Raw genomic sequence first — 22,345 nt, forward strand, 5'->3', positions numbered from 1 at the left:
TTATTTTTCAAAATGTTCTCCCGGGGGGGGGGGGTCATGCCCCCGGACCCCCCTACTGTTGCTAGGTTACCCACTCAGAGCACCGCTGCTACAAAAACCTAGGGGAAACACTGTCTCCAGTTTACTAAATACAATCTGCTTACTCTACAAACCAGCAGCGTGAGTGAGTAAAACTCCATCGAAGCAATGGAGGCAGTAAATTTAGAGAAAGTAGCTTTTAGTGTGGAAAATAAGGATGGGGCTTATGTTGAAATTTGGGCTCCAATGGAAAATGATCTATTGAAAAATGTGTGTTGATAGAAAAGCTGAGAATTTGCGTACACACATTTGAAAATGTTCTTTACAGTCATAACCTACCAAATAAAAACATAGTTAAATTATGGTATTCAACTCTGAATGATAGCATTGGCAATGAATTTGATGCTTGTGCAAAGAAATGGGCCAGAGATCTGCATAAACGAGAGGAAGAGCTGTCCTTGAACAGAGAGAGAAAAATGCAAGACAACCTTTTCCATGTATAAAAAATAAACTAAGACAATTCTAAATACTCAACAGATTATACCACACACCGTCAAAACTATTTACAAGAAGACAGTAAATGTCCAAAATGTGGCAAAACTGATGGAACTTTGTTTCATTTACTCTGGGATTGCCATAAAATAAAATAAATTTTGTTTGCCGTAACAAGACATGCTATGAACCACATCAACATAACTATTCCACTAACACCAGAGTCATGTATATTAGGAGATCTACATAATTTGAATAAAGTTCCACCAAAGGCCAAGAAAGTGTTCCTCTCTTTATGCATGATCACAAAAAAGGTGATCATCAACAACTGGATCTGAAATAAGCATTTCAATTTTAAAAGCTTTAAAAATACCTACAAAATCAACAGTACATGCTACAGTTTTGAAACGTTCACCAAACTATAGCCCCAATACTGCTGAAACTTTAGTCCACTTAAACTCATTACAAATTATGAAGTCCATCACTCAGTTTTTTTCGAAACCTGTAAAACTTATAAAACCTCTCCTCCTACAATTTTTGCTCAATTGTCACTAAACTTGCTAGAGAGCATCTTCAGACCGTCCTCCACAAAACTTGTTTCTCAGATTTTTTATTTATCAAAAATTAAGCCTACAGTGCATCAAAACGTTTGACTGTAAACAGCACTGCGAACATATACTCAAATTAAACATAATACTATCAAATTCTTGCTAAATGCATTTTCGATCTTCTTGAAAAATATTGAGAATATTTTGGAGTCCTGGTTGATGAAGTTTGGCAAATATCAGAATTTTATCTCAAAAACTGACTTTTTGAGAACATTTTGATTCTGTTCTCATGGGAAGAACTGGAGTCTATGTAAGAGTGACATTTTTAAACATCAGATTTTCTCTTATGAAGCAAAACACATGCTGTCAAGATGCAGGTTATGATTTGTGTTCAGGTAACAGAATTTCTGACATTTTGACCATTTTGGAAATCTGCCTTGACAGCTTGACATTAGCTCAGTGAGTTAGGAGCTGGTTCTTGGTGTCAGGGGTTGTGGGTTCGAGACCCAGCTAGGATGATGATGATGATGATGACAGATCAAAATGTCAGATGTCCTCAACATGAAACACAAGACTGTTGTCCTGATGGTGGCATCACAGCAAGCCTCTACGCTCAATAAAAACAAATATCTTGGACCGGACCGTGGGTGAAAGCTAACTAAATTTTGCATAAAGGTTCAGTCTCATGCCAGATTACCTCAGCTGTAAACCCAAGACAATAGTCCTGATGGTGGCGCTACAGCAAGCGTCTAAAGTTCAAAACATTGAAAATTCATAACAAATCAACCACAGCTTCAGAACTTTGATCAAACTGTAGCTTCAATATTGAAGAAACTTTTGTACATTCAAAGCTATTAATATTATGAAGTACATCACTCAGTTTTCTTTTTCAAAACTAAAACTTGTTAAACCTGTTTCCTCTCTCCTCCTGTGATTTATCAAAAATTGAGCCTCAAAAACTGAATTTTTCACAGCATTTAAAATTTCATGTGAACAATTGGAGTCAATGCAATAATGACATAGCTAAACATCAGTTATTCACTTATGGAGCAAATCAGTCATTTTTAAAAACAAATTACCAACATCTCCATGCTGCAATTGTGTATTTTCAGATTTTTGTCTTGGTAACTGAATTGTTTTACAGTGGATTCAAATTCAAATTAGCTCAGAGTGATAGATGACAGTCTTTGGTTCCAGAAGTTGTGAGTTCAAGCCTCAAGTGATCACAAATGAACGTTGTTGTCAACTGTCTTGTCTTCCTATTCTCCTGTTTGTTGCTCAGAATTGCCTACATTTGCACAGCGTCTATAAGTTTGTTTTGTTTTTGATTGTTTTTCTTTCTTTATAGTACTATTATTATTATTTGGAATATGTTTGTGTGGGTTTAAGGACATATGTGTATGTATCTGCATTAATTAAAAAAAAAAAAATAGGTCCAGGCTTTACATATCGTATATAAGAGTAAAAATTCTTCTCTCTTCACTCTGTTACAGACTGTCCAAGCCTTCTGCGTGATGAAGAACTGGAAGACTTGGAAACAAAGAACAGCCGAGGGATCACGAGGAAGAGGAGGAGGGATGGAGAGGGGGAAGTGTTTAATCAAAGGGAGGATGAAGAGGCGGGAGGCGAGACAGGAAGTGAAAATAAGGATGAGGAGGACAAAGAAACACAAGCTGGCAGTAAACATGAGGTGACAGCAGTGAGCTTAGAGGACAGCTCGGCTCTGTCGGAGCCTCAGATTGGAGTGATGAACAGCTCTGAGCATTACTGTGCTCTTAGAATGAGTACTTTGTGGTTCTTATGTCTGCCTGCCTGTTGACATATTTTGTAAGCATAAAGCACAACTGTAAAATATGCAGTCATAAAATTTTACAGAGTTTGAAATTTGGCATGGTCCAAGCAAGGGTGCCAGAACTAGGGAGGTAGGAAGTAGGAACGGTGCTATTAGCTCCCCACTGTGTGACCTGGATCCACATTTATTTCATTTATACTGAAACTCTCACCAAAAAGCAACCTAAGGTGATCCCTGAGTGCGACCTAACAGGAAGGAGAGTAATGGTGGACCGCTCCTCAAGCCTTCCTGTTAGGTCGCGCTCGGGGATCGACCCTTTCTGTCTGCCATGACGACGGTGCGTCAAAGATACAGCTGCTAACGTGAGTTGTTCAAAAGCCTTCTTTTTAGTAAACTCTGCATACACAAACAGTGTTCTCAATGCTGGTGTTCATGTGTAGAGACCCTGGTGATACTACGAACAAAGTTTCATGTTGTGTCGAGCCTTCTTAGTGAATAATGATTTTGATGCTAGCGTAAAAATGCCCCTTAAACTCCCATTGAAAATGAGCTTGCCCGAAAACGTAAAGACGGTAAATCTCAAAGGTGCCTCCTTCATGGTAATTATGCTTTTACACAAAGGTTTCACTCATAGACAGTCACAAAAAAAGCCTAGGTTGCATTTTGGCGAGAGTTTTGCTTTATTTGCAGATAACTATCACATTTTCAATCATTCAACCTGTCAACTGTAGCGTAGCTGTTGTTTTTGGTCTGTCTGCGTACATATTGTTTCACTGCGATAGAGTCACAACTACAAAACCTGCACTGTCGTTGCATTTGTGTAGTTGAGAACAAAATGAAGGCCAAGCTGAAAGATCTGAGCAAGGGGGGCTGAAAGTCTGTCAGAATGTGGGGTCTACCCTGCCCACAATACAAAAGGTGGTGAATAGTTCAGTCTGAGAGTCAGGTGTGTTTAATACAAATAGTGGCTAATGTAGCCGTGTGCCACTGGCCTCAAGCAGAGAGAGGAGGAGGCTACAAAGCTAAGTAAGCTCACTCTTCAAACTCTAAATCCAGCTCCAGATCCAACTGATGCAATTTATTCAATTTTATGAGACTCCATCTGGAGTCATGAAAGGTTTTATATACAACCTTTTCACTTACGCGATAGTACTCCCAAAGACCTGTAAACAGACTTTGATGTGTAAATTTGGTGGAGTTTCCCTTTACGTGGCTTTAAGGTTATAAAAAACGCAACGTCAGTCTGCTGCAGCTCCAGCAACAAACTCAGCTTTAGCTGAAATTTTCAGACACTGATGAGTACAATTTTGCATCTGTTATAGAGGGAAGGCATGAATGTAGTGTTATTGATATCAATACAATATATTGAGTTGTGTTCAAATTGGTTCATTTCAGCTTAGACCCAAATTCAGCCTGACAGCTTAGAGATATTTAGAAAGTTTGGGTAAATTGCATAAACTTGAAAATAAACGCCTGTGGTTTTGAATAATGTTTGATTGCAGAGCAGCATGGCAGACATTTATGCATCTTCTAGTTAAGATCTCCATGTTACTCATTTGTCCCATATAATTACAGTGTGATGTGTATGGTATGATTAACACCTACAGTCTGCTGCAATGTTAATGATGTGGTTGTGAAAACAGCCTCCAGATTTAAATCTCTGGATCATTGTGTGATCTGGTGTTATATAAGTGGGCGAAAGACTTTCATTGAATCATTGGAATACGCACCTGCAGAATTTGATCATGACAAACTGTGTCAAATCATTACATCTGTAAATATGTGAGGGGGAATGTATTATAATAATTCATTATTATTTGCCAGTATAATTCACTGTACCTACACCATGAAATTTGCCAGTAATCTTTATTTTGTAAGTAGGCTCCGTTCACCACCCACAGCTGCAGTTAATCTTAAAGTCATATTATGAACAGCAAGAAATGTACATTTTCCTGATTTCAGGCTTCAGCTGCACTCATTGGAGAAATACAGCACGCAGAAAAGCAAACATAAACCGTACAAACATGCCTGTTTTGCTTGTCCTGTGAGTCGGGTTGTGGATACAGCCAATTCATACAGAAAATGCTGTCAGTTAATTCATATATTACCAGGACATTAATTGTAACTCATGTAGAGTATAGTATAGTATAGTATAGTATAGTATAGTATAGTATAGTATAGTATAGAATAGTATAGTCCAAACAATGAATTGGTCAATCAAGAAAATAATTTCAGATCATTTAAAGATGAAACGATCATTATCTGCACCCTTGAGTGTAGATAACATGAGAGGAGCATAGACAAAACTGTAAATGAATTACTTGGTTTTGGAAGTTCTGAACCAGCTTTTATTTTGTTGCTACTTTTCACTTTGTTACTTTGCCTTCTGTGGGCTGAAACATTCAGTTGTGCCCTTTTTGCTGCACTTCAGTTGTGTTTTGGCAGACAAAGATCCCTGCTGGCTTTTAGTTTACACCTCATCTTTTTTCCACCCTCCAAACTTGAGTTCAGATTTAAAGAAATGTGATTATTCACACTTCACAGTGCAAATAATTATCATTTTTAATCAGGCAATATTTGACTGAGATGAAGAGTACTGAGGCAATGTTTGTCTGGTAAATTGCAGATGGAGATAACCAAGGTCTGCTCCATCCAGCGCTCCATCCTCTACAGCACTACGGGTGGAGACCACAGCGTGAGCTTCTCTCAGGTGCCGGGGTCAGAGACTGTGGACAGCTGCCCACCGCCACCTGCAAAGAAGAAGAGAAAACGAATACCCCACAATGCTGGTAACTTAAGTGTCAGTGTGTGTTCAGGTTTGACTAAGCAAGTAGTTGACCTCCATTTGGTGTGTGTGTGTTTGTGTACATTTGCATATGCGTGCAGATCAGTTAGTGTATTTAGAGGCCTTGTTCCTGGAGGACCAGTATCCTGATCTAGAGAAGAAGAGGCTGATCGCTGCAGCACTTGGTGTCACACCTGAAAAAATGAGGGTTTGACACTTATTTTCCTGTTTTGATCCTCTGAGAGATGTCCCTTATCGATCCGTTCTATTGCTTATTTGATGATGTAACTCTAAGAACAGATTAAGTGCTTGGCAAACAGGGAGTTAAGTCTTACCCCTCTGTCTTGGGCTTGGTCTTGGACCACTTTCTCTCTCTGTCTCCTTCCATTTTCTCACAACCGTCCACACATTCTCTCCAATATTGCATATTTTTATGTGCCAGATTTGGTTTCAGAACTGCAGGACAAAATTGAGGAAAGAGCAGAGCTCCATCACAGCAGAGGTTGAACACAGACAGAGTAGAGCTGGATATAACAGCAGCCCCACACATCAACCAGTTAACTCCACCATACCCACACAGGCACCTAACAGGTATCACAGTGTCATCTCTGTGTTTATGGAGTTTTTTGCTGTCATACGGTGTATTATTAGTTATGTTTTCTCTCTTTTTCAGTAAGGGAGCTCCCTCTTTTTCTGGTAACTTTGCCACCAAGGTGCCCCAACTCACCTCCACAGCACCTTCTTTCCCCACCCTGTCCAACCAGACTGTGCCCTCCCACAGCAACCTGCAGGCCAGCCTCAGCAGCCCAGGCATCTAAATCCTCATTTATCAACACATTTTCTCAAAATATACAGCTCTGGATGCATTTGATCATTGTGCTCAATACAATGATATAATAATCAATTGTGTGAAACTAGAGGTTGTGATAAATGGTGAAATGAGCTACATTAGCTGAATTAATGAAGGTTTTTGTGATTGAGCAGCATTCAAATGACACTTTCTCCACAGCTGAGAGTTTAATAGTCTTTGCTCAGAGGTCTAGCATTAATAATCTTGAACACATTCACATGTTAGATTACAATTGTTGTGTGCACACAGCCTGACGTTGTGTTAAGATGAAAGTAACGCAGCTGCCTTGTTCTTGTTCAGTTCAGTGAGACCACGATATGTGGGGATACTGATGCAGAGGGCATCAGCAGAACAACTGCAGGGTTCTCTGGCAAAGATAGGAAACTGGTTAAATGTTCTTTTTATTTGTGTTTCAGAAGCTGTAAAATCCCGTCTCATAGTTCAGCTATAGACATGCTAAATGCAAGGCTTGTTTTTGTCTGAATGTCTAACTGAGAGGTCCCACTGATGGCACCAACACCCCCTTAGTATTTTCATCTGTTTTTTCACAATAAAACAAAAGTAGTGGTTTGTTGAATCTTAGTCTGAATTGTATTTTGAATACTGAAATAATTGGCTTCAGTACAGTACATGCTGAAAGAAGACTGAGGCCAGCTCAACGACAGGGAACACCAAGGTGGTTTTGTTTCCAGGGTTGACTCTGAGCATACCAAGGCTCAGTCAAAAAAGCTGTGAGACTAACTAGCTAAGGGCAGCTTCATTTAGCAGCAGTTAGTGGTTACTTTAGCAACAAAGCTACTGGTACAGGTAAAGTTGTGTAATCAGGGTGTCCTGCTCCATCAAAACGCTCCGCTCTTCTGAGCCATGGTTCCTTTTATAAATCCATTGTCCTGTTATAAAAATGAAGAAACCATATTGGACGCAAAATTAGTATATGTCCCAAAAGTGCAGGATGAGTCATCAACATTTTTATTGAATTCTTCTAAAATACCATTTAAAAATACCTACAAAGCTACTTTATTTTGCTGTTCTTGGGTCTGATATCCATGGTTTGAGTTCAGCCAAGTTTAATCTCAGAGCTCAGTGAACCCTTCACACTGCATGTTAAGAAGAGTAAAATTCCCCAGAAACCAAACTACAGTATCGCTTTAATCTCAGAGTTTAATCTCTATGTATAATCTCCAAGGCCAATCCAGGATGAGAGATGGGGGCCAGCAGCAGCTTTCATCTCAGAGGGAGTTGGCAGAGTACCACCCACACCCCATGCACAGCCCTCCCCCACTGCACCGAGCCAGTGCCCCCCTTTTCACAACGACCTACAACCCTTCCAACCTGATTCCACCCCTCGTTCACACCCTGGCCCACACCCCACCTCTGTTCCTGGATGCTGTGGAGGCTGGCTCCTCCTTGGCCCATCGTGACTCCCAGTCTCTGCAGACAGACACCAGGTCAGCTCAGCTCACAGCCAGCAGTGACATGAATACTAGAAGATGATTTGAACAGGGACAACCAGTACAAGAGATGATAGGAGGACAGTGGGTTGGCAGGCTGCAGACATGAGTAGGGATCCTGCAAAATACCGATATAATGATGCCTCAGACAGTGCCTGTAATAGAGGGAGTCAGTTTCAGCTGGCGCTTTGAAATATCTCTGAAATCATGCTGTGAGACATCTCAGTTGCTTTCTACAAAGTGATGTTTGTTTGTTAGATGACATTTATGAATCACAGCACTATAAGTCCCCCGAAGACCACACAAAGACAAACAATGAATATTAACAGATTTTCAATCTGGTCCTGCTATTAAAGTTAGAGGGTCAGTTCACTTGAATTACAACACAACATATTTTCACTGGTACGACTCTGAACATGAATAATAGTTCCTTTCAGATTGGTTGACAGTGTTCTGTAGAGTATCTGGGAGGTTGAATACAGACAGAGTAGAGCTGGATATAACAGCAGCCCCACACATCAACCAGTTAACTCCACCATACCCACACAGGCACCTAACAGGTATCACAGTGTCATCTCTGTGTTTATGGAGTTTTTTGCTGTCATACGGTGTATTATTAGTTATGTTTTCTCTCTTTTTCAGTAAGGGAGCTCCCTCTTTTTCTGGTAACTTTGCCACCAAGGTGCCCCAACTCACCTCCACAGCACCTTCTTTCCCCACCCTGTCCAACCAGACTGTGCCCTCCCACAGCAACCTGCAGGCCAGCCTCAGCAGCCCAGGTATCTAAATCCTCATCTATTAACACATTTTCTCAAAATATACTGCTCTGGATGCATTTGATCATTGTGCTCAATACAATGATATAATAATCAATTGTGTGAAACTAGAGGTGGTGATACATTGTGAAATGAGCTACATTAGCTGAATTAATGAAGGTTTTTGTGATTGAGCAGCATTCAAATGACACTTTCTCCACAGCTGAGAGTTTAATAGTCTTTGCTCAGAGGTCTAGCATTAATAATCTTTAACACATTCACATGTTAGATTACAATTGTTGTGTGCACACAGCCTGACGTTGTGTTGAGATGAAAGTAACGCAGCTGCCTTGTTCTTGTTCAGTTCAGTGAGACCACGATATGTGGGGATACTGATGCAGAGGGCATCAGCAGAACAACTGCAGGGTTCTCTGGCAAAGATAGGAAACTGGTTAGATGTTCTTTTTATTTGTGTTTCAGAAGCTGTAAAATCCCGTCTCATAGTTCAGCTACGGTCTATCCTGTACAAACAGACAGTTAGGAAGGGACTTGTTATGGATATTGATTAGCGTTTCAAGTAGCCAGTAGTGCTGAAGATATGTTGCGCTCTTCACTGTGGCAGCTGCCAGTAAACACAGCCAGACCAGAACAGAACAGTACATCCTCAAAGAAGACTGAGGCCAGCTCAACGACAGGGAACACCAAGGTGGTTTTGTTTCCAGGGTTGACTCTGAGCATACCAAGGCTCAGTCAAAAAAGCTGTGAGACTAACTAGCTAAGGGCAGCTTCATTTAGCAGCAGTTAGTGGTTACTTTAGCAACAAAGCTACTGGTACAGGTAAAGTTGTGCAATCAGGGTGTCCTGCTCCATCAAAACGCTCCGCTCTTCTGGGCCATGGTTCCTTTTATAAATCCATTGTCCTGTGATAAAAATGAAGAAAGCATGTTGGACGCCAAATTAGTATATGTCCCAAAAGTGCAGGATGAGTCATCAACATTTTTATTGAATTCTTCTAAAACACCATTTAAAAATACCCATAAAGCTACTTTATTTTGCTGTTCTTGGGTCTGATATCCATGGTTTGAGTTCAGCCAAGTTTGATCTCAGTGCTCAGTGAACCCTTCACACTGCATGTTAAGAAGAGTAAAATTCACCAGAAACCAAACTACAGTATCGCTTTAATCTCAGTGTTTAATCTCTATGTATAATCTCCAAGGCCAATCCAGGATGAGAGATGGGGGCCAGCAGCAGCTTTCATCTCAGAGGGAGTTGGCAGAGTACCACCCACACCCCATGCACAGCCCTCCCCCACTGCACCGAGCCAGTGCCCCCCTTTTCACAACGACCTACAACCCTGCCAACCTGATTCCACCCTTCGTTCACACCCTGGCCCACACCCCACCTCTGTTCCTGGATGCTGTGGAGGCTGGCTCCTCGTTTGCCCATCGTGACTCCCAGTCTCTGCAGACAGGCACCAGGTCAGCTCAGCTCACAGCCAGCAGTGACATGAATACTAGAAGATGATTTGAACAGGGACAACCAGTACAAGAGATGATAGGAGGACAGTAGGTTGGCAGACTGCAGACATGAGTAGGGATCCTGCAAAATACCGATATAATGATGCCTCAGACAGTGCCTGTAATAGAGGGAGTCAGTTTCAGCTGGCGCTTTGAAATATCTCTGAAATCATGCTGTGAGACATCTCAGTTGCTTTCTACAAAGTGATGTTTGTTTGTTAGATGACATTTATGAATCACAGCACGATAAGTCCCCCGAAGACCACACAAAGACAAACAATGAATATTAACAGATTTTCAATCTGGTCCTGCTATTAAAGTTAGAGGGTCAGTTCACTTGAATTACAACACAACATATTTTCACTGGTACGACTCTGAACATGAATAATAGTTCCTTTCAGATTGGTTGACAGTGTTCTGTAGAGTATCTGGGAGGTTGAATACAGACAGAGTAGAGCTGGATATAACAGCAGCCCCACACATCAACCAGTTAACTCCACCATACCCACACAGGCACCTAACAGGTATCACAGTGTCATCTCTGTGTTTATGGAGTTTTTTGCTGTCATACGGTGTATTATTAGTTATGTTTTCTCTCTTTTTCAGTAAGGGAGCTCCCTCTTTTTCTGGTAACTTTGCCACCAAGGTGCCCCAACTCACCTCCACAGCACCTTCTTTCCCCACCCTGTCCAACCAGACTGTGCCCTCCCACAGCAACCTGCAGGCCAGCCTCAGCAGCCCAGGTATCTAAATCCTCATTTATTAACACATTTTCTCAAAATGTACTGCTCCGGATGCATTTGATCATTGTGCTCAATACAATGATATAATAATCAATTGTGTGAAACTAGAGGTTGTGATAAATGGTGAAATGAGCTACATTAGCTGAATTAATGAAGGTTTTTGTGATTGAGCAGCATTCAAATGACACTTTCTCCACAGCTGAGAGTTTAATAGTCTTTGCTCAGAGGTCTAGCATTAATAATCTTTAACACATTCACATGTTAGATTACAATTGTTGTGTGCACACAGCCTGACGTTGTGTTAAGATGAAAATAACGCAGCTGCCTTGTTCTTGTTCAGTTCAGTGAGACCACGATATGTGGGGATACTGATGCAGAGGGCATCAGCAGAACAACTGCAGGGTTCTCTGGCAAAGATAGGAAACTGGTTAAATGTTCTTTTTATTTGTGTTTCAGAAGCTGTAAAATCCCGTCTCATAGTTCAGCTATAGACATGCTAAATGCAAGGCTTGTTTTGGTCTGAATGTCTAACTGAGAGGTCCCACTGATGGCACCAACACCCCCTTAGTATTTTCATCTGTTTTTTCACAATAAAACAAAAGTAGTGGTTTGTTGAATCTTAGTCTGAATTGTATTTTGAATACTGAAATAATTGGCTTCAGTACAGTACATGCTGAAAGAAGACTGAGGCCAGCTCAACGACAGGGAACACCAAGGTGGTTTTGTTTCCAGGGTTGACTCTGAGCATACCAAGGCTCAGTCAAAAAAGCTGTGAGACTAACTAGCTAAGGGCAGCTTCATTTAGCAGCAGTTAGTGGTTACTTTAGCAACAAAGCTTCTGGTACAGGTAAAGTTGTGTAATCAGGGTGTCCTGCTCCATCAAAACGCTCCGCTCTTCTGAGCCATGGTTCCTTTTATAAATCCATTGTCCTGTGATAAAAATTAAGAAAGCATATTGGATGCAAAATTAGTATATGTCCCAAAAGTGCAGGATGAGTCATCAACATTTTTATTGAATTCTTCTAAAATACCATTTAAAAATACCCATAAAGCTACTTTATTTTGCTGTTCTTGGGTCTGATATCCATGGTTTGAGTTCAGCCAAGTTTGATCTCAGTGCTCAGTGAACCCTTCACACTGCATGTTAAGAAGAGTAAAATTCACCAGAAACCAAACTACAGTATCGCTTTAATCTCAGTGTTTAATCTCTATGTATAATCTCCAAGGCCAATCCAGGATGAGAGATGGGGGCCAGCAGCAGCTTTCATCTCAGGGGGAGTTGGCAGAGTACCACCCACACCCCATGCACAGCCCTCCCCCACTGCACCGAGCCAGTGCCCCCCTTTTCACAACGACCTACAACCCTGCCAACCTGATTCCACCCTTCGTTCACACCCTGGCCCACACCCCACCTCTGTTCCTGGATGCTGTGGAGGCTGGCTCCTCGTTTGCCCATTGTGACTCCCAGTCTCTGCAGACAGACACCAGGTCAGCTCAGCTCACAGCCAGCAGTGACATGAATACTAGAAGATGATTTGAACAGGGACAACCAGTACAAGAGATGATAGGAGGACAGTGGGTTGGCAGGCTGCAGACATGAGTAGGGATCCTGCAAAATACCGATATAATGATGCCTCAGACAGTGCCTGTAATAGAGGGAGTCAGTTTCAGCTGGCGCTTTGAAATATCTCTGAAATCATGCTGTAAGACATCTCAGTTGCTTTCTACAAAGTGATGTTTGTTTGTTAGATGACATTTATGAATCACAGCACTATAAGTCCCCCGAAGACCACACAAAGACAAACAATGAATATTAACACATTTTCAATCTGGTCCTGCTATTAAAGTTAGAGGGTCAGTTCACTTGAATTACAACACAACATATTTTCACTGGTACGACTCTGAACATGAATAATAGTTCCTTTCAGATTGGTTGACAGTGTTCTGTAGAGTATCTGGGAGGTTGAATACAGACAGAGTAGAGCTGGATATAACAGCAGCCCCACACATCAACCAGTTAACTCCACCATACCCACACAGGCACCTAACAGGTATCACAGTGTCATCTCTGTGTTTATGGAGTTTTTTGCTGTCATACGGTGTATTATTAGTTATGTTTTCTCTCTTTTTCAGTAAGGGAGCTCCCTCTTTTTCTGGTAACTTTGCCACCAAGGTGCCCCAACTCACCTCCACAGCACCTTCTTTCCCCACCCTGTCCAACCAGACTGTGCCCTCCCACAGCAACCTGCAGGCCAGCCTCAGCAGCCCAGGTATCTAAATCCTCATTTATTAACACATTTTCTCAAAATGTACTGCTCCGGATGCATTTGATCATTGTGCTCAATACAATGATATAATAATCAATTGTGTGAAACTAGAGGTGGTGATAAATGGTGAAATGAGCTACATTAGCTGAATTAATGAAGGTTTTTGTGATTGAGCAGCATTCAAATGAGACTTTCTCCACAGCTGAGAGTTTAATAGTCTTTGCTCAGAGGTCTAGCATTAATAATCTTTAACACATTCAGATGTTAGATTACAATTGTTGTGTGCACACAGCCTGACGTTGTGTTAAGATGAAAATAACGCAGCTGCCTTGTTCTTGTTCAGTTCAGTGAGACCACGATATGTGGGGATACTGATGCAGAGGGCATCAGCAGAACAACTGCAGGGTTCTCTGGCAAAGATAGGAAACTGGTTAAATGTTCTTTTTATTTGTGTTTCAGAAGCTGTAAAATCCCGTCTCATAGTTCAGCTATAGACATGCTAAATGCAAGGCTTGTTTTGGTCTGAATGTCTAACTGAGAGGTCCCACTGATGGCACCAACACCCCCTTAGTATTTTCATCTGTTTTTTTCACAATAAAACAAAAGTAGTGGTTTGTTGAATCTTAGTCTGAATTGTATTTTGAATACTGAAATAATTGGCTTCATACAACCTCCTTATTTACAGTTAGTACTTGTTAGTGTATTTTTCTTCTTTAACGCTCCCATTGAAGAGCTTGTAGAGCGCTATTTCCTTCAGCATAATACGGTCTATCCTGTATAAACAGACAGTTAGGAAGGGACTTGTTATGGATATTGATTAGCGTTTCAAGTAGCCAGTAGTGCTGAAGATATGTTGCGCTCTTCACTGTGGCAGCTGCCAGTAAACACAGCCAGACCAGAACAGATCAGTACATCCTGAAAGAAGACTGAGGCCAGCTCAACGACAGGGAACACCAAGGTGGTTTTGTTTCCAGGGTTGACTCTGAGCATACCAAGGCTCAGTCAAAAAAGCTGTGAGACTAACTAGCTAAGGGCAGCTTCATTTAGCAGCAGTTAGTGGTTACTTTAGCAACAAAGCTACTGGTACAGGTAAAGTTGTGCAATCAGGGTGTCCTGCTCCATCAAAACGCTCCGCTCTTCTGGGCCATGGTTCCTTTTATAAATCCATTGTCCTGTGATAAAAATGAAGAAAGCATGTTGGAAGCAAAATTAGTATATGTCCCAAAAGTGCAGGATGAGTCATCAACATTTTTATTGAATTCTTCTAAAATACCATTTAAAAATACCTACAAAGCTACTTTATTTTGCTGTTCTTGGGTCTGATATCCATGCTTTGAGTTCAGCCAAGTTTAATATCAGAGCTCAGTGAACCCTTCACACTGCATGTTAAGAAGAGTAAAATTCACCAGAAACCAAACTACAGTATCGCTTTAATCTCAGAGTTTAATCTCTATGTATAATCTCCAAGGCCAATCCAGGGTGAGAGATGGGGGCCAGCAGCAGCTTTCATCTCAGAGGGAGTTGGCAGAGTACCACCTACACCCCATGCACAGCCCTCCCCCGCTGCACCGAGCCAGTGCCCCCCTTTTCACAACGACCTACAACCCTGCCAACCTGATTCCACCCTTCGTTCACACCCTGGCCCACACCCCACCTCTGTTCCTGGATGCTGTGGAGGCTGGCTCCTCGTTTGCCCATTGTGACTCCCAGTCTCTGCAGACAGGCACCAGGTCAGCTCAGCTCACAGCCAGCAGTGACATGAATACTAGAAGATGATTTGAACAGGGACAACCAGTACAAGAGATGATAGGAGGACAGTGGGTTGGCAGGCTGCAGACATGAGTAGGGATCCTGCAAAATACCGATATAATGATGCCTCAGACAGTGCCTGTAATAGAGGGAGTCAGTTTCAGCTGGCGCTTTGAAATATCTCTGAAATCATGCTGTAAGACATCTCAGTTGCTTTCTACAAAGTGATGTTTGTTTGTTAGATGACATTTATGAATCACAGCACTATAAGTCCCCCGAAGACCACACAAAGACAAACAATGAATATTAACACATTTTCAATCTGGTCCTGCTATTAAAGTTAGAGGGTCAGTTCACTTGAATTACAACACAACATATTTTCACTGGTATGACTCTGAACATGAATAATAGTTCCTTTCAGATTGGTTGACAGTGTTCTGTAGAGTATCTGGGAGGTTGAATACAGACAGAGTAGAGCTGGATATAACAGCAGCCCCACACATCAACCAGTTAACTCCACCATACCCACACAGGCACCTAACAGGTATCACAGTGTCATCTCTGTGTTTATGGAGTTTTTTGCTGTCATACGGTGTATTATTAGTTATGTTTTCTCTCTTTTTCAGTAAGGGAGCTCCCTCTTTTTCTGGTAACTTTGCCACCAAGGTGCCCCAACTCACCTCCAGAGCACCTTCTTTCCCCACCCTGTCCAACCAGACTGTGCCCTCCCACAGCAACCTGCAGGCCAGCCTCAGCAGCCCAGGTATCTAAATCCTCATTTATTAACACATTTTCTCAAAATATACTGCTCTGGATGCATTTGATCATTGTGCTCAATACAATGATATAATAATCAATTGTGTGAAACTAGAGGTTGTGATAAATGGTGAAATGAGCTACATTAGCTGAATTAATGAAGGTTTTTGTGATTGAGCAGCATTCAAATGAGACTTTCTCCACAGCTGAGAGTTTAATAGTCTTTGCTCAGAGGTCTAGCATTAATAATCTTTAACACATTCACATGTTAGATTACAATTGTTGTGTGCACACAGCCTGACGTTGTGTTAAGATGAAAGTAACACAGCTGCCTTGTTCTTGTTCAGTTCAGTGAGACCACGATATGTGGGGATACTGATGCAGAGGGCATCAGCAGAACAACTGCAGGGTTCTCTGGCAAAGATAGGAAACTGGTTAAATGTTCTTTTTATTTGTGTTTCAGAAGCTGTAAAATCCCGTCTCATAGTTCAGCTATAGACATGCTAAATGCAAGGCTTGTTTTGGTCTGAATGTCTAACTGAGAGGTCCCACTGATGGCACCAACACCCCCTTAGTATTTTCATCTGTTTTTTCACAATAAAACAAAAGTAGTGGTTTGTTGAATCTTAGTCTGAATTGTATTTTGAATACTGAAATAATTGGCTTCATACAACCTCCTTATTTACAGTTAGTACTTGTTAGTGTATTTTTCTTCTTTAATGCTCCCGTTGAAGAGCTTGTAGAGCGCTATTTCCTTCAGCATAATACGGTCTATCCTGTACAAACAGACAGTTAGGAAGGGACTTGTTATGGATATTGATTAGCGTTTCAAGTAGCCAGTAGTGCTGAAGATATGTTGCGCTCTTCACTGTGGCAGCTGCCAGTAAACACAGCCAGACCAGAACAGATCAGTACATCCTGAAAGAAGACTGAGGCCAGCTCAACGACAGGGAACACCAAGGTGGTTTTGTTTCCAGGATTGACTCTGAGCATACCAAGGCTCAGTCAAAAAAGCTGTGAGACTAACTAGCTAAGGGCAGCTTCATTTAGCAGCAGTTAGTGGTTACTTTAGCAACAAAGCTACTGGTACAGGTAAAGTTGTGTAATCAGGGTGTCCTGCTCCATCAAAACGCTCCGCTCTTCTGAGTCATGGTTCCTTTTATAAATCCATTGTCCTGTGATAAAAATGAAGAAAGCATATTGGACGCAAAATTAGTATATGTCCCAAAAGTGCAGGATGAGTCATCAACATTTTTATTGAATTCTTCTAAAATACCATTTAAAAATACCTACAAAGCTACTTTATTTTGCTGTTCTTGGGTCTGATATCCATGCTTTGAGTTCAGCCAAGTTTAATCTCAGAGCTCAGTGAACTCTTCACACTGCATGTTAAGAAGAGTAAAATTCACCAGAAACCAAACTACAGTATCGCTTTAATCTCAGTGTTTAATCTCTATGTATAATCTCCAAGACCAATCCAGGATGAGAGATGGGGGCCAGCACCAGCTTTCATCTCAGAGGGAGTTGGCAGAGTACCACCCACACCCCATGCACAGCCCTCCCCCACTGCACCGAGCCAGTGCCCCCCTTTTCACAACGACCTACAACCCTGCCAACCTGATTCCACCCCTCGTTCACACCCTGGCCCACACCCCACCTCTGTTCCTGGATGCTGTGGAGGCTGGCTCCTCCTTGGCCCATCGTGACTCCCAGTCTCTGCAGACAGGCACCAGGTCAGCTCAGCTCACAGCCAGCAGTGACATGAATACTAGAAGATGATTTGAACAGGGACAACCAGTACAAGAGATGATAGGAGGACAGTGGGTTGGCAGGCTGCAGACATGAGTAGGGATCCTGCAAAATACCGATATAATGATGCCTCAGACAGTGCCTGTAATAGAGGGAGTCAGTTTCAGCTGGCGCTTTGAAATATCTCTGAAATCATGCTGTGAGACATCTCAGTTGCTTTCTACAAAATGATGTTTGTTTGTTAGATGACATTTATGAATCACAGCACTATAAGTCCCCCGAAGACCACACAAAGACAAACAATGAATATTAACATATTTTCAATCTGGTCCTGCTATTAAAGTTAGAGGGTCAGTTCACTTGAATTACAACACAACATATTTTCACTGGTACGACTCTGAACATGAATAATAGTTCCTTTCAGATTGGTTGACAGTGTTCTGTAGAGTATCTGGGACATTCTGTCTCAAACAGTGCAAGTAGTAATAACCCAATGACTACCTGCAGTGTTGGCCATTATGAGGTAATTGAGAAAATGTTTGTTTTGTATAGCAAGTGGCATGTCTCTGTGGATGGCAGTGTTGTTTGGTCAGTCTGCTTTGCCATGAACGAGGATGAACCCTGTTGATTTTGGCGATCCCCTGACAGTCAGAGTTTCTGCTTACAAAGATTGGCACAAAGTTTATCATCCTCAGACTCAGGGTTCGTACGGGTGCTTGAATTCCGTGAAGGTGCTTGAATTACAATGTTGTTTTTTCAAGGTCTGAAAAGTGCTGGGATTTTAGTTTAAGTGCTTGAAAGTGCTTGACATTATAATTCGATGTCTTTCACAAAATTGTGATCTGGATAGTTTGTTTATTACAAGGAGAAATAAAATCAGTAAGAGAACCGTATGTGGAGACGTTTTCTCCTGGGCTCCGCTGAGCCTCTCTGCTCCTCTCTGCGACCTGCCGGTCTGTGTGTGACTCCACACCGCCCCCTTCGAAGAGAGACAGCAGGAGATGACAAAATGTCGAGAGGCTGTAGTTTTAACGAGCGCTGCATGGCTGGAGAATGATGACTACAAACTATGGTTAAGACGAGGACCGAATCAAAGAGTGGAGTGATGCAAAAAAGATTTGCAGATTTGTGCAATGGGAGAGTCTGCGCTCTCCAGTCACATGAAATGTAAGTTTAGACTTTGAGCAACTAAGGCCAATGCTGCACGTTAACACTTTGTTCATGTTAACCGCTAGCGTTTGATAAATCAGCGTTTTTACAGACTAAATGATATAAAATGTAGGGTTGTCAAAGTTAAAGTGTTAACTGAATGAATGAATGAATGGATTACTTTTATTATTGTGTCATGCATACATGTATGCTCAGCCCACATGGGCTTATAGGACACAAGAAAAAAAAAAGAACCAAACCAGATCCAGAGCACAACTGGATCAGCACAACAACATCAGCACATCAAAAATTAAGTAAACAAATGTACCTGTCTTCTTTTCCAGGCTTGAGAAATAAAGCTAGCAGTTTTAAACGCATTGAAATTAAACAACCACCCCAGCTTCTGCTCATCAGAGCACCAAAATATTTCAGGATTTTGTCCGTAGATTTCATGAAACGAAAAGGAATTGAGACTCACTCTCTACTTCATCTAGCTCGCACATTTCACATATTCTATTCTCCTCAGGAATATTTTTAAATCGACCAACCTTAATGACCAGAGAAAGTTTACCAGATGTCAACTGTGCAACTAAAGATCTTTGACTTCTCTGTAAATGTGCTGTAACATATAATTCAGGTCCAAAGTTAGATTTAATCTGCATGTATGTCCTTAATTTTGGTTTTAATAGGACATTTTCAAACCATCCATCCATCCATCCATCCATCTTCTTCCGCTTTATCCGGTACCGGGTCGCGGGGGCAGCTGTCCCAACCCAGAGGGGACAAGCCACCTTTTTCCGGTCGAGAACCTTGGCCTCGGATTTGGAGGTGCTGATTTTCATCCCAGCCGCTTCACACTCCTCTGCAAACCGCCCCAGGACATGCTGGAGGTCCCAGCCCGAAGGAGCCAACAAGACCACATCATCCGCGAAAAGCAGAGATGAAATCCTGTGGCTCCCGAACCAGATCTCCTCCGGCCCGTCGCTGCGCCTAGAAATTCTGTCCATAAAAATAATGAGCAGAACCGGTGACAAAGGGCAGCCCTGCTGGAGTCCAACATGCACCGGGAACAGGTCTGACTTACTGCAGGCAATGCGAACCAAGCTCCTGCTCTGCTCGTACAGGGACCGTACGGCCCTTAACAGAGGGCCCCCGACCCCGTACTCTCGGAGCACCTCCCACAGAATGCCACGAGGGACACGGTCGAATGCCTTCTCCAAGTCCACGAAACACATGTGGACTGGTTGGGCAAACTCCCATGAACCCTCGAGCACCCTGTGGAGGGCATGGAGCTGGTCCAGTGTTCCGCGGCCCGGACCAAAACCGCATTGTTCCTCCTGGATCCGAGGATCGACTATCGGCCGAATTCTCCTCTCCAGTACCCTGGAATAGACTTTCCCAGGGAGGCTGAGGAGTGTGATCCCCCGATAGTTGGAATACACCCTCCGGTCCCCCTTTTTAAATAGGGGGACCACCACCCCGGTCTGCCAGTCCAGAGGCACTGTCCCCGACTGCCATGCAATGTTGCAGAGACGTGTCAACCAAGACAGCCCTACAACATCCAGAGACTTGAGGTACTCAGGGCGGATCTCATCCACCCCCGGTGCTTTGCCACCGAGGAGCTTCCCAACTACCTCAGTGACTTCGGCCCAGGTGATGAACGAGTCAACCTCCGAGTCCTCAGCCCCTGCTTCCTCCATGGAAGACATGCCAGTGGGATTGAGGAGATCCTCGAAGTATTCCTTCCACCGCCCGACAATATCCCCAGTGGAGGTCAACAGATCCCCACCCCCACCGTAAAGAGTGTTGGTGGAGAACTGCTTCCCCCTCCTGAGGCGCCGGATGGTTTGCCAGAATTTCCTCGAGGCTGACCGATAGTCCTCCTCCATGGCCTCTCCGAACTTTTCCCAGACCCGAGTTTTTGCTTCCGCGACTGCCCGTGCTGCCGCTCGCTTGGCCTGCCGGTACCCGTCAGCTGCTTCAGGAGTCCCCCGGGCCAACCAGGCCCGGTAGGACTCCTTCTTCAGCTTGACAGCATCCCTTACTTCCGGAGTCCACCACCGGGTTCGGGGATTGCCGCCACGACAGGCACCGGAGACCCTACGGCCACAGCTCCGGACAGCCGCATCAACAATAGAAGTGGAGAACATGGTCCATTCGGACTCAATGTCCCCAGCCTCCCTCGGGATCAGGTCCAAGCTCTCCCGGAGGTGGGAGTTAAAGACCTCTTTGACAGAGGGTTCTGCCAGACGTTCCCAGCAGACCCTCACAATACGTTTGGGTCTGCCAGGTCTGTCCAGCTTCCTCCCCTGCCAACGGATCCGACTCACCACCAGGTGGTGATCAGTTGACAGCTCAGCCCCTCTCTTCACCCGAGTGTCCAAGTCATATGGCCGGAGGCCTGATGACACGACCACAAAGTCAATCATTGACCTCCGGCCTAGGGTGTCCTGGTGCCATGTGCACATATGGACACCCTTATGCTTGAACATGGTGTTCATTATGGACAAACCGTGACTAGCACAGAAGTCCAATAACAAAACACCACTCTGGTTCAGATCGGGGAGGCCGTTCCTCCCAATCACACCCCTCCAGGTAACACTGTCGCTGCCCATGTGAGTATTGAAGTCTCCCAGAAGAACGACGGAGTCCCCGGTTGGTGCACTCTCCAGTACCCCTCCCAGGGACTCCAAGAAGGCCGGGTACTCTACACTGGTGTTCGGCCCATAAGCCGAAACAACAGTGAGAGACCTATCCCCGACCCGAAGGCGCAGGGAAACGACCCTCTCGTTCACTGGGGTAAACTCCAACACATGGTGGCTGAGCCGAGGAGCTATAAGCAAGCCCACACCAGCTCGCCGCCTCTCACCGCGGGCAACTCCAGAATAGAAGAGAGTCCAGCCTCTCTCAAGGAGTTCAGTTCCAGAGCCCAGACTGTGCGTAGAGTAGAGCCCGACTATCTCTAGTCGGTACCGCTCAACCTCTCGCACCAGCTCAGGCTCTTTCCCCCCCAGTGAGGTGATATTCCATGTCCCCATGGCTAGAGTCACCATCCGGGGATTGGGTCACCGGGGCCCCCACCCACGACCGCCACCCAAATCACACCGCACCTGACCCTTCTGGACCCTCCTGCGAGTGGTGAGCCCACTCGAGGGCGGGCCCACGTCGCTCCTTCGGGCTGAGCCTGGCCGGGTCCCGTGGGCTAAGACCCGGCCACCAGGCGCTCGCCTGCGAGCCCCAACCCCAGGCCTGGCTCCAAGGTGGGGCCCCGGTGACGCCGATCCGGGCGACGTACGCGTCCTCGTTTTTGTCACTATCATTGGGGGCTTTTGAACCGATCTTAGTCTGACCTGTCACCTAGGACCTGTTTGCCTTGGGAGACCCTACCAGGGGCATTAAGCCCCGGACAACATAGCTCCTAGGATCATTCAGGTGCTCAAACTCCTCCACCACGATAAGGTGCCGGTTCTCTTCAAATTTCGATAGAAGCTTATTTTTAATGACGTTAACGTTACAGCATCAGTTATTCCTGTAAGTATACACCATATCCACCTCCTCAAAAATAGAGTACATTTCTTTTGACAACTATGTGATTTACTCCATATAAATGCTTTTTTTATTTATTCTATCCTCTGCCATTTTGTTTAGTTGACTCCACAGTCGAATCATTTCACATTTTCGTTGTACACATCCTGGAATCCAGCCCATATCTCCTTCTATTGCT

General features: G+C 43.6%; 1 protein-coding gene across 6 annotated transcripts in view; it reads left to right on the forward strand.

The window, feature by feature from the left end:
* The window catches only part of LOC119016360 (proline-rich protein 36-like), a 34,957-nt gene that overhangs the window by 2,761 nt on the left and 9,851 nt on the right, over positions 1–22,345 (forward strand). Inside the window, exons 2-15 of one of the 6 annotated variants that reach the window (XM_037092131.1) lie at positions 2,552–2,757; positions 5,477–5,639; positions 5,737–5,843; positions 6,078–6,226; positions 6,309–6,445; positions 7,672–7,933; positions 8,579–8,715; positions 9,908–10,169; positions 10,815–10,951; positions 12,178–12,439; positions 13,085–13,221; positions 14,687–14,948; positions 15,594–15,730; positions 17,195–17,456. In XM_037092131.1, the coding sequence (XP_036948026.1) occupies positions 2,552–2,757; positions 5,477–5,639; positions 5,737–5,843; positions 6,078–6,226; positions 6,309–6,445; positions 7,672–7,933; positions 8,579–8,715; positions 9,908–10,169; positions 10,815–10,951; positions 12,178–12,439; positions 13,085–13,221; positions 14,687–14,948; positions 15,594–15,730; positions 17,195–17,456 (2,620 nt within the window). Of the gene's footprint in view, positions 1–2,551; positions 2,758–5,476; positions 5,640–5,736; positions 5,844–6,077; positions 6,227–6,308; positions 6,446–7,671; positions 7,934–8,578; positions 8,716–9,907; positions 10,170–10,814; positions 10,952–12,177; positions 12,440–13,084; positions 13,222–14,686; positions 14,949–15,593; positions 15,731–17,194; positions 17,457–22,345 lie in introns of those variants that run through there. The other 5 variants (XM_037092133.1, XM_037092136.1, XM_037092135.1 and 2 more) reach the window with 5 other exon arrangements.

This window comes from Acanthopagrus latus, unplaced genomic scaffold (genome assembly GCF_904848185.1).
Source record: "Acanthopagrus latus isolate v.2019 unplaced genomic scaffold, fAcaLat1.1, whole genome shotgun sequence".
NCBI classification, from domain to species: Eukaryota; Metazoa; Chordata; class Actinopteri; order Spariformes; family Sparidae; genus Acanthopagrus; species Acanthopagrus latus.